The 13,310-nt window shown below is 44.3% G+C and overlaps 1 protein-coding gene across 1 annotated transcript in view; it reads right to left on the minus strand.

Annotated features, from left to right (window-relative positions):
• Positions 1 to 13,310, minus strand: part of tspan15 (tetraspanin 15) — a 136,343-nt gene that overhangs the window by 28,656 nt on the left and 94,377 nt on the right. The window contains exon 7 of the mRNA XM_072239704.1: positions 8,004 to 8,120. Coding sequence (XP_072095805.1) covers positions 8,004 to 8,120 — 117 coding nt within the window. The remainder of the gene's footprint in view (positions 1 to 8,003; positions 8,121 to 13,310) is intronic.

Below are 13,310 nucleotides of genomic sequence, written 5' to 3' on the forward strand. Positions count from 1 at the left end.
GCGGTAGGTATGAGGAGGTGTCTGAGTGTTGTTGCCTGGCCTCAGCAAGGGAGAGATCAGTGCGCCACACTACAGTAGCACGCCCTTTGTCTGCGGGTTTGGTGGTAAGGTTGGGATTGGCAAGGAGAGAGCAGAGGGCAGTGTGTTCAGAAGGTGTCATGTTGGAGGAAGAGAGAGGAGTGGTGAAACTGAGAAGGGGTCATCAGCGTGGGGTGTGGAATCCTTGTTGCAGAAGTGGGCTCGGAGATGGACGTGACGATAGAAAAGCTCAACGTCATGGTGGGCATGGAATTCACTGATGTGTGGGCAAAGAGAGACAAAGGTGAGGCCTGTACTAAGCTCAGAGCGTTCTGCCTCAGAGAGGGGAAGGTCGGAGGGAATAGTGAAGACCTGGCATGGGTGAGAGTTGGTAGAGTCTGTGGAGAGAGGAGGGTGGAGGTGGGCTGGAAGGAAGATGGAGACTCTGAGGACCTAAGAGCTGACGGGGTAACAGTGAGACACGAGATTGCAGAGTCATGGTGAAGGAAGGGGAGACAGGGGGTCCAGCAGCAATGCGTAAAGTCTCGGCCTGGAGGTGCTGGCAGTCAAGGTCCGGGCTGGAACCAGAGCTAGAGGTCACGTAATCAACAATTAGCAGGTGTCAAGGGGTCATAGGAACCAGCACTGATAGCGGTGGAATCCGGATTCTGGATCTGCTTCGGATCGTTGGAGCCAGTGATGGTGATGGTATTGTCACTGGTATGGAGGAGTGCAGAGCTGTCGGGCCAGGGATGGATTCGGGGAGATCCGTAATCTGGGGGTGTCCGATGGAATCAAAGTCCGAGCAGGAAGCAGCAAGGATCGTGGTCTGGAGACGAGCGATCTTCTGATCTTTGCTGGATGTGAGGAAGGCGAAGAATTGGTGGTTGAAAGCATGGATCCAGTGGAGGATAAAGTGGAGGTCTGTCGCAGGTGGAGGAGAGAAGGGCCTGAGCTGTAGTGGTGACTGGGACAGGGCCACCAGGTATCTCTGCACGGCAGAAAGGGCAGCACGTAGAATGCGGAAGGAGAAGCAGTCAATCGAATAGGAGTATCTGGGGCCCTCGGTGGATCCTAACTGAGAAACCTGAAAATGGATCCAGAACCATGTGGCACAAGATGGTGGTGAAGACAAGCTCCCAGGAAGGATACGTGGCTGTGGTAGTGGGTCTGGTCATGGAGTCGGAGGGCAGCAGATGTCACAGAGGGGGAGCAGTGAGAGAGGGTTGCACTGAACTCTGGTCAACGGGAAGATCTAAACTTCTTCAGGGTAGGCATCCCAGTTTAGGCTTCTTAGGTGTTCTCTTGCATTTCTTACATTCCTCAAATGCCTCACTTGTTCCTGCCTGCCTATACCTGCTATACACCTCCTCCTTTTTCTTAACCAGGACATCAATATCTTTTGAAAACCAAGATTGCCTAAACTTGTTATCCTTGCTTTTTATTCTGACAGGAACATACAAATTCTGCTCTCAAATTTTCACTTTTGAAGACTTCCCACTTACCAAGTACACCTTTGCTGGAAAGCAACCTGTCTCAATCCGCATTTGCCAGACCCATTCTGATACCATCAAAATTGGGGTTTTTCTAATTTAGAATCTCAGCCCGAGGACCGGACCTATCCTTCTCCACAATTACCTTGAAATTAATGGCATTATGATCACTAGATGCAAAGTGTTCCCCTACTCAAACTTCTGTCATCTGCCCTGTCTCATTCCCTAATAGGAGATCTACTATCGCTATCTCTCGTTGGTTCTCTATGTACAGCTTAAAGAAACTTTCCTGAATACATTTAACAAACTTTCTTGTCCAGTCCTTCTACAGTATGGGAGTCCCAGTCAATATATGGAAAATTAAAATCACCTACTATAACAACCTTATGTTTTTTGCAACAGTCTGTGATCTCTCAACAAATTTGTTCCTCTAAATCTCACGGACTATTGGATAATCTATAACAGCCCCATTGACATGGTCATACCATTCTTTTTCCTCAGATCTACCCATAAAGCCTCACCAGATGAGTTCTTCAGTCCATCCTGAATAAGAACTGTTGTGACATTTTTCATAACCAGTAATACCATCCCACCCCTTTAATCCCTCTCACTCTATCGTGTAAAACAACAGAACCCCAGAAAATTGAGCTGCCAGTCCTGCCCCTCCTGCAACAAAGACTCAATAATGGCCACAATGTTCCAATTCTGAATGCTGATCCACGCCCCTTGCATTGAAATATACACAGCTCAGGACACTAGTGCCACCATGCTCAAACTTCTGATTCCTGACTCTGTACGTAGGCTTAACAACATCTTTCTCCACTCCACAATCTGTTCTAGTGCTCTGATTCCCATACTCCTGCAACTCAAGACTAACTACCCCCCCCCCCCCCGACCAACCCGCCTTCCCAACCTTTACAGCGTTAGCAAACCTTCCCACTAGGATATTAATTATTAATTCCGCTCCATTTCAGGTGCAAGCTGCCCCTTCTGTACAGGTCCTACCTTACCTGGTATTGAAAATTGATCGAAAATTCTGAAGCCTCCCCTCCTGCAACATCTCCTGAGCCACATGTTAAAGTTATAATCTTCCTATTTCTAGCTTGTGGCATGGTTAGCAATCCTGAGATCACAATCCTGGGGTCCTGTCCTTTAAATTTGGTACCTAACTCCCCGAACTCACTTTGCAGGACCTCATCACCCCTCCTACCCATGTTTTTGGTCCTGACACAGACATGACCTCTGGTTGCTGACCCTCCCACTTATGAATACTGTAGACTAGATCCTAGATGTCCCTGACCCTGGCACCTTTGAGGCAACGTACCATCTGGGAATCTCGTTCTAGTCCACAGATCCTCCTTTTTGCTCTCCTAACCAATGAATCTCTTATCACTGCAGCTCGCCTCTTCTCCCCATTTCCCTTCTCAGCCGCAAAGCAAGTCTCTGTGCCAGAGATCTGACTGCTGTGGCTTTCCTCTGCTGGGTCATACTACCTCCAGTATCTGAAGTGATATATCTGTTGTTGAGCGGAATGGCCACAGGGGTACCCTGCACTGGCTGCTGATTCCCCCTTCTCCTTCCTGATAGTCACCCAGTATCCTGTGTCCTGTATCTTGGGTGTAACTACCTGTCCTCAGCATCCCGAATGATCTGGAGTTCATCCAATTCCAGCTCCAACTCCTTAACACAACCTGTTAGAAGCTGCAGCTGGATGAACTTCTTGCAGATGTCGTCGTCAGGGACATTGGAGATCTTCCTGCCTTCTTGCATTGCGCAAGAGGAGCATTCAACTACCCTGTCTTGTCACGATGTGCACTGGCAATGTGGGAACCCAAGTGTGTGGGAAAGACAGGCTCCAGCATAGAGGTGGCAACCAGAGTTTACTTATAACAATTCTAACAGAACATCGGTGGCTCAGCTGAGATCTAATGTCCTCAAAGCTAGGACCCTGCGATTAGTGCTCTATGGCACAAAAGATCTGCAAGTTCATTTAAAGCTGAATGGCTTACTGGAACAGTAGAGCTACAAAATCTGTGTTGTATGCAATGATTTCCAAGTAAAATACCTATCTGGATATTTTGTCAACTAGATTTGTAATTTTATAAGTTTTGTTTGATGATTTCAAAAACTTATCACCTGCCACCATCTACTACTTCCTCCCCTTCCCCATCTTCTTGCTCTAACTTCTCATCTTTTTTTTCAGTCCTGCTGAAGGGCCTTGACTCGAAACATCAACTGTTTACTCTTTTCCACAGATGCTGTTTGGCCTGTCGAGATCCTCCAGCATTTTGTGTGGGTGTGTGTGTGTTGCTAATGGGATCTTGGTCAGCATGGACAAATCGAGCCAGGGATCTAGGTATTTCCATTCTGTATCACTTTACAAGTATATGAATAAGATAGATTAATTCACATTTCACAAATTCTTTATTGGCCATTTTTGATTATAATTGCAAACTCAAAATCATTTGGGAAGTTTTAAAGCTGTTTTCATGGTTTAAGGATTTATGAGTAACTTGTGCTGCATTTGACAGCAGGCCAAGAGACCGGAGGATTTTGACTACTTGAAGAGGAGGGGACTTTAATGTGTTGCTGCCTGCAGGAGCACTGCCTAACACAAAAGTCACCCACTGTATACGTTACACTGTCTAACACAACAGTCACCCACTGCACACGTTACACTGTGCCTAACAGTCACCCACTGCACGTTACACTGTGCCTGACACAACAGTCACCCACTGCACACGTTACACTGTGCCTGACACAACAGTCACCCACTGCACACGTTACACTGTGCCTGACACAACAGTCACCCACTGCACACGTTACACTGTGCCTGACACAACAGTCACCCACTGCACACGTTACACTGTGCCTGACACAACAGTCACCCACTGCACACGTTACACTGTGCCTGACACAACAGTCACCCACTGCACACGTTACACTGTGCCTGACACAACAGTCACCCACTGCACACGTTACACTGCGGAGCAGAGCAAAAACACTCAGGGAATCCAATTACCATGTAAAGAGGAATAATAAAACCTCAGCAAATGAAAGATGTTCACTTGTTTGAATCCTGTCTAAAAATAGAATGTTAATAAACATTAATCCTCATTAGAACAAATGCCAAACGCAATGGAAATTATGAACCATTTGACATGTTGCAAATGAAAGCTGTTGAATTTCCGTCCACTGCTTTTCATCTTCACACTCCTACTTTCATGAGTATTAATAGACCACATCACGTTTAGAGATTGAATAGTAGATCTTTTGCATAATCTTTGTGGCTACAAACGTAACTGAAAATCTACATTGGTCTCCGTGACCGACCCAAACCTGCCATTAATAATGCTGTCTGGTGAGCGAGTTGTAAATTGTCAGTTTTCTTAACTGACATATTGGATAAAAGCATAAGAATCAGGAGTGAGAACGGGGCATACAGCCCCTTCCTCCTGATGTGTCAAGGAGATCACGGCAAATCTCTTGTCTCAAGAAATAACAGAGACCCACTCAAGGATCTCTCCTTGTGGCTGAGTCTTACACATTTTAACCTGTGTAAGGCTCATTCCTAATCCTTTCTCACCCCCTACTTCCAACACAACAGGCCCCTTTTCAGCTTACTTCCAAAAAGCACAATTATCACCATCCTTCCCCCAACAAGGTTACAGGCAGGCTATTCTCACACACCTTGGCACCAGGAGATGGAGGATTGTTTTGTGATTGAATCCCTCTGACCAGTGGTGTCCCACAAGTATCGGCCTTGGATACCTTGCTGATTGTAAGATACACTCCGTGTCCACTTTACTAGGTACTTCCTGTGCCTAAAAAGGTGGCCAGTGAGTTATGTTCATGGTCTTCTGCTGCTGTGGCTCATCCATTTCAAGGTCAAACATGTTGTTCATCCAGAGATGCTCTTCTGCACACCAATGTTGTATTGCGTGGTTATTTGAATTACTATCGCCTTCCTATCAGCTGGCCACTCTCATCAGCACTTTCTCATTAACGAGGCGTTTTTGCCCATAGAACTGCCGCTCACTGGATGTTTTTAGTTTTTTGCACCATTCTCTGTATACCCTAGAGACTGTTGTGTGTGTGTAAATCCCAGGTGATCAGTAGTTTCTGAGATACTCAAACCACCCTGTCTGCCACCAACAATCATCCCACGGTTAAAGTCACCTAGATCACATTTCTTCCCCATTCTGATATTTAGTCTGAACAAAAACCAAACCACTTGACCATGTCTGCGTGCCTTTATGCATTGAGTTGCTGCCACATGATTGGTTGATCAGATATTTGCATAAATGGGCAGATGTACAGCTGTACCCAATAAAGTGGCCACCGAGTGTACATGAATGTCTTCAAAGTGGATGCGGGAAGCGAGTTTAGTAAGCCTGTGGAAGAGCTGAACAGCGGTGGAGCTTTTGACAACGTGGAAGGCTGCAGGGAGATGTTGGTGAAACTGGCAGAAAAATGACAGGTGGAGATTATTCCAAACAAATGTGAAGCGATGCGTTTTGTGAGAACCAGTGGAGGACTGGATACTGTTGGAGAGATAGCCTCTCTGGGAACATAGCAGCAGTGGCCAGATCAGTGACTCCATGAGTGGCTCACGACGGAGGTGATGGACAAATTGGGCAAAGCCCAGGAGAGCAGTAATGATGCAGGCCTTCTCATCAGGGCCACAGACAGGCAGTTCTCCTGTGTCTCTGTTTTGGAAAGGCAAGGAATAGCCAGCATGGTTTTGTGTGTGAGAAACTGTGTCATGTAAATTTAATTGAACTTTTTTGAAGAGGTGATTATGAAGATCGATGAGAGGAGGGTGTAGCTGTGGTCTACATTGACTTTAGCAAGGCCCTTGGCAATGTCCCTTGTGGTAGGCTGAACTGGAAGGTGAGAGCATAGGGAATGTAAATTGGATACAAAATTAGCTTGGAGGAGGGAGGCAGAGGGTGGCAGTGGAGGTTTTTTTTTTCAGTTTGGAGGCCTGTAACCAGCAGTGTGCCACAGATATTAGAGGTTTGGATACACTGCTGTTTGTTATATATTAACGATTTGGATGACAATGTTTTTAATATGGAGCAACACACAAAGAAACTCAGCAGGTCAGGCAGCATCTATGGAGGGAAATGGACAGTGAACTTTTCAGGTTGATACTCTTCATCAGGGTTGTAAAGAAAGAGGGAGGCTGGTGTAAAAGGTAGGGGGAAGGGGGTGGAGTAAGAGCTGGTGGGTGATAGCTGGATCCAAGAAAGATGGTGATGGCAGGAATGGGAGGAGGGAGAACCAGTGTACAAGTCCAAGGATCCTCGAAAATGGCAGCGCAAGTAAATAAGACATGAAGAAAGAATATGGGACACTTATGTTCATTACCCAGGTCTTAGAATACAAGAGCATCAAGTTTACAGTATAACGATAAGAAACAATGGTAGGCCAGAACTGGAATACTTGTTTACAGCTCTAGTCATCACACTGTGGGAAGGAAGTGATTGAATTGGAGACCGTGCAGAGAATATGTACCAGATGTGCCTAGGATAGAGCGTTACAGTTATAGTGACGGACAATAGTTTTCCATGCACTGAAATCTCGTTTTCCTTGGTGGTGCAAGACTAGGAATTAGGAAGAACTGTCTGATTAGCCGAAGTGTGTGGCTGTGGAGCAGATTTGTGCAGGAGGGACTGCAAGTGCATCTGAGGGAAGATGCAGTGTGATCTAGGAGGGGGACTGACTTGAAGAAAGACTCTAAAAGGACAAAGTCCAATCATGAAAGAACAAAGATTAGGGGAATGGCAAATAAGGAGTCAGTTCACTGGAGTTCACAATCATTTAGGCAGAAGTTCAACTGGATATAACTGAAGTAGATAGAATGTGGTATGGACTCTTTGACCCATTGGTTTTGAATAGATTTATTTGTTGTAGGAAAACAGTGCACAAGAATTTAAATAAGTATGTTTCATCAGAAGTTCTCCTTATTCGATGGCCTCAAAGCAGAGGGCATCTCCACCAGTGCAAATTCCTTTTGGTTTCAACTCAGCAGCAGGAGGATTTATATAGAATTATATGATATTTTAAATTTTGTTTGATGCAAATCATTTACACACTGCAAGTCATGAGTATAAATACAGGAAATGTTTTCAACATCAATCCATAAAGTGGAAAAAGGAAGCAAAATGTGGAAAAGAAACTCCTCATTTTATAGTTTACACAAAGCTGCCCTATGGTGTGGTCGGCTCTATATTCCAGATAATTGTCAAACAGTTCTGCTGGAATTTTATTTGTTCTGGACTGGTATGCTCTGCAGCATTAGTAAAAGATTAGTAAAAGTGATTGATCTTCCATTAGCTCAATCACTTAAGACATTATTATCTAAAGTAAGCCTTTCAAGTGCTTTTATTGAGGCTGAGGGATGAGACAGTATTAGTTTGTGCATATCCGAGGAAGAAATGTTATCAATTGTAAAACATGACATTAAATAAGATATAATAAAGTTACCTGTGGTACTATTATACCCAACAAGAGAGCAGCCATAGCCGCATGGTGTGCCAAGAACCAATTCAAGACCGTATCTGTGCACCCACGGACATAGATGGTACTAAGTAGACTGAGGCGCTGTGGATAAAAGCATGAAATATGGGTGTCAGCCTTGACTCAGTTGACAGAACACACACCTAAGATTTAGAAAGTTGTGCTCGAGGGACAGGAGCTGACATTCTAATGCTGCAGTGTCAGAGGTGCTGATGTTCAGAAGAGGTATTAAATTCTCTGCCTCTCACATGGACGCAAAGGATGTGATTGCACTGATTTGTAGAAGAGCAGGGGATTTATTCCCTGTGCCCTGTGCTTTAAGCTTGGGATAAACCACATGCTGTACATATATAGCAGCCAGAGCCAGTGACGAGCTTGCAGGAAAGACTTCAAAATAGTAACTACACATGCATATGCCTTGAGAATCTGAAGCTTGCTCATGCAAAGAATTCAAAACTGCAGAGAACTTGGAAGTAAAGAGTGTGAGAAGCTTGCACCAGACATCTAACATGAAAAATATATGGACATAAGAGATTCTGGAAGTCTGGAGCAACACACAGCAAGCCAGGCTGCATCTGTGGAGGGAAATAAACAGTTCTAGTGAAGGGTCTCTGCTTTTTGTAATAAACATTGGCTGTTCACTTCCATCTGTAGATGTTAGCCAACCTACTGAGTTCCTTCTGCATTTAGTATGCAATGATAATTACAGCATTAGTAATAGGACCTGGAAGCAAATCATACACTATATGGGTTGAATCACAAGCAAGGGAAAATCTGCAGATGTTGGAAATCAAAGTAATACACACAAGATGCTGGGGGAACTCAGCGGCATCTATGGAAAAGAGTGAGACCCTTCATCTTCCATTGATGCAGCCCGGCCTGCTGAGTTCCTCCAGCATTTTGTGTGTAACACAGTATGTGGGCTTCAAAAGCATGTTATTGTAATCACTTAAGGTGCAAGACATGGGTCCAGGAAGCAGCACGATAACCCACCTGAGTACATGGACCCATCTACTGTGCGATATGTGGGTTTCATATGAGCAAATTGTCTGCTCCAGGTGGACAGTCATAACCAGGAAGTTATTTATTGAAAGATCTCAGAATTTGCTTTGGCATCATCATCATCAGGTGCCGTGCCCAGTTTGAGCTTTGACTGCCATGGCCCACACACTCCTGTTTCGGGTCAAGTGGATCAGTTCATTGGTATTCATTTCCAATTCTCTGGCTGCTGTCTCCATCATCATTTGTCTTTGTCTTCCTCTTGCTTTCTTCCCTTCCACCTTCCCCATAATTACCATGCATTCTAACTCCTCTTTCCTAATCACATGTCCAATGAAATTACGTTGCCTTTTCATGATCTCATACATTATTTCTCTGTTCGCGTTTGCTCTGTTCATGACGTCCTCGTTAGATATTTGTTTCGTCCATGATATGCTTTGCATCCCCCTCAAAAACCACATTTCATAGTGCCCTTTCATGTCTATGCAGCAAGAGCATTACTTAATTACTTAGGAGCAGCATGGTAGCATAGCAGTCAGTGTAGTGCTTTACAGCACCCGTGAAGAGTTTGTACATTCTCCCAATGACTGCGGCGATTTCCTCTGGGTGGTCTAGTTTCGTCCTATATTCCAAACGCGTGTATGGGTTCGGGTTAGTAAGTTATGGCATGCCATGTTGGCCCCGGATACACAGCGACACTTAGCACATCTTTGGGCTCCTTTGGTTGTTGACACACACGATGCACTTCACTGTATGTTTCAATGTACACCGGAAAAATAAAACTAATCTTTAAAACTCTAAAACATTATGACTGAGAGTAGAATTACCTCATTCACATTTCTAAAAATGAATTCTCATTATATGAACATTGTCTTCAGGCCATTTATTGCTAACCCCTTGGTCTTCAGAAGCTTCTTCTTGCATTACTATACTCCAAATTGACTTTTTATGTTGCTAGTTACAAATACAAGTATCTTTCTAAGTGGCTGATATCTCCCCTACTGCTGGAGCAATTCCCGTCTCCATTGTGAGGGGCAATCACCTTCTGAAAGCTTTGCAAATTCAGTTCTTTTGCCCTATATAGCCAACCAAGGCTGTATTGTGATCTCGGCAAAATGGTGTTCTTAAAAAAGCAGAATAATCTGGCATCTGAAGCCATTTCATTCTATCATAGTTTGCAGCAAAGAGTTGGACGATGTGCTTATGTGGCACTTATTCACCTTTAACCTCCTCTTTGGTGCTTTGTTTGGTGGCGGGGGGGGGGGGTGTAGTGTGCCATCATCACTCAGCACCACGTCCCACTGTGGCATAGAACAAAAAGCCAACTTCTGAAATGGCAGGAGAGTTACTGTCACTGACTGTGTGAAAAGGCAAAATGCAAGTCAATGAGAATGAAGGAAAAGTGTCTCCACCATGGTCAGACCTGGACTAAGATAAGGTCATTTTGTTGTTGGATGCCCGTCATTCTGTTATGTATGCATGGAGCAAGATCAACAACAGAGAAGTATGATTAAACGTTTTCACTGAGTCCTGCTAATACCTGTACATGTTGTGAAACGTATGGTGCAGGAGCCAAGATAAAAACATGTGCACCCAAAAGCCTTTGCTTAAGGAGAGAGCCTTCCACAATCAGGAGGCCCAGTTGATTCACCATGCTATCAAATGGCTGCACGTTCACCTGCCACATTCTCACAACTGACCTGAAGATCTGATACTCTACATCCACCCCATGATAATAGAAACCGCAGAGGAAGGGAAATAAGTGAGGTAAACAGAGAAAAATAATGAACTATCTATCCCGCTTGGTAGCGGTCAACTGGCTGGTGCACCCTTTTGGACAGTCGCAGGCAGGCAACGTCCCTCCCTGTGCCTTCCTGGTTAGCTGATGTTGAGGACAGTGGACTGTGAATCTCCTCTTTTCCTGATGAACCATCCATTAGATTATCTGCGGGGATGCAGGTTCCATCCGCAGAGGATACTTCCATAGCTTTGCTGGTGTGTATGATTCAAATGTTGCCTTTTAATTTTTCAGTCTGTCAGCTCAAGTTCAAGCTGGTAGCCAGCTTGCACCACGCCAGTGTACGTTTTGTCACTGGCACCAAACAATCACGACCTGGCAGGTGTACCATATTTTTGTTTCAAGGCCTCTTGCTTGCTACAAATTTGCTCCAGGCCGGTTGGTTGTAGATCTTCTCTTTGTAGTCAGTCAAGTTTGTCTTCTACCTTTTGGACACACTGCATAAGGCAATGTAAAACACTGGCTGGCAGTTCTTCTTAAACTTGAACTTAGCCACCAGGCCCTAAAAGTTGATCCAAAGCATCAGCCTGGAAAACTTGCTGGTGATTTTGTATAGAGAATTTGATGCAGGGCTCCCCCCAATAGGATGGACAGTCCAGCTGCAGGATGTCACAGAGAAAATTCTTCAAACCTTATCTTCCATCATAATGTCACAAGTGAGGAAGTTAGACCATAAGACAGAAGCAGAGAAGCAGAATTAGGCTATTCAGCCCATTGAGTTGGCTTTGCTATTCGATAATGCGTGAAATATTTTCCCTCTCAACCCCCTTCTTCCCATAGCCTCTGACACCCTTATTAATCAAGAACCTATCAATCTCCACTTTAAATATGCCCAAAGACTTAGCCTTCGCAGCTGGCTGTGGCAATGATTTTCAATGATTCACCTTCTTCTGGTGAAACAAATTACTCCTAATCTCTGTTCTCTTTCTATTCCCTGCATTCTGGTCCCAGACTCTCCCACTAATGGAAACATCCTCTCCACATCCACTCTATTTAAACGTTTCAGTATTTGATATATTTTGATAAGATTCTCTCCTCCCCATTCTAGCAAACTCCAGCGAGTACAGGCTCACAGTCGTCAAACGCTACCCATACAGTATATTAACTCTTTCATTCCTGGGTTCAATTTCATAAACCTCCTCGGGATCCTCTGCAATGCCAACACATCCTTTCATAGATCTGGGGCCCAAAACTACTCTCAATACTTCAAGTGATGTCTAACCAATGCCTTATAAAGCCTCAGCAATACATCCTTGCTTTTATGCTCCTGTCCTCTAAAAATAAATGCTAACATTGCATTTGCCTTCCTTACTAACAGCTCAACCTGCAAGTTAACCTTTAGGGAATCCAGCACAAAGGTTCCCAAGTCCCTTTGACCTCCAGTTTCGGTATTTGCCTACTCTGTATTCAATCCGCCACTTCTTTGCCCAGTCTCCTGATCTGTCCAAGTCCTTCTGCAGACTCCCCGTTTCCTCAACACCACCTGCCCCTCCACCTATCTTTGTATCACCCCCAAACTTAGCTGCAAAGCCATCAATTCTGTCATCCAAATAATTTACATATAACATGAAAAGAAGCGGTCCCAACACCGATTCCTGCGAAACACTGCTATTCACAGACATCCAAGAAAAGGCCCCTTTTATTCCCACTATTTGTTTCCTGCCAGTCAGTCAATCATCTATCTATACTAGCGTCTTTCCTGTAATACCATGAGCTCTTATCTTGTTAAGCAGCCTCATGTGTGGTACCTTGTCAAAGGCCTTCTGAAAATCCAAGTAAACAACATCCACTGGCTCTCCTTTGTCTATCCTGTCTGTTATTTCCTTAAAGAATTCCAACAGATTTGTCAGACAAGATTTCCCCTTAAGGAAACCACGCTGACTTCAGCCTATTTTATCATGTGCCTCCAAGTGTTCCAAAACCTCATCCTTAATAATGGACTCTAACATCTTGCCAACTACAGAAGTCAGACTAACAATTCCGTCTTTTGCCTCCCTCCCTTCTGAAAGAGTGGTGTGATATTTGCAAATTTCCAGCCCTCTGGAACCATTCCAGAATCTAGAGATTCTTGAAAGATCATTATTAATGCCTCCATGATCTCTTCAGCTACCTCTTTCAGAACCTTGGCATGTAGTCCATCTGGTCCAGCTGACTTATCTACCTTCAGACTTTACACCTGCCCAAGCACCTTCTCCTTAGTAATAGCAACTACACTCACTTTTGCCCCGTGACACTCTAGAATTTCTGGCATACTGCTGTTGTCCTCACAGTAATAACTAATACAAAATACTTACTGAGTTCACCTGACATTTCTTTGTCCTCCATTACTGCCTCTCCAGCATCATTTTCCAGTGGCCTGATATCTTCTCCTGTCTCGCTTTTACTCTTTATATCTGAAAAGACTTTGGGTATCTTTTTTATATTCTTGGCTAGTTTATCTTCATATTTCATCTTTTCTCACATTACTTATTTAGTTG

Source organism: Mobula birostris, chromosome 21 (genome assembly GCF_030028105.1).
Source record: "Mobula birostris isolate sMobBir1 chromosome 21, sMobBir1.hap1, whole genome shotgun sequence".
In the NCBI taxonomy this organism is placed as follows: domain Eukaryota; kingdom Metazoa; phylum Chordata; class Chondrichthyes; order Myliobatiformes; family Myliobatidae; genus Mobula; species Mobula birostris.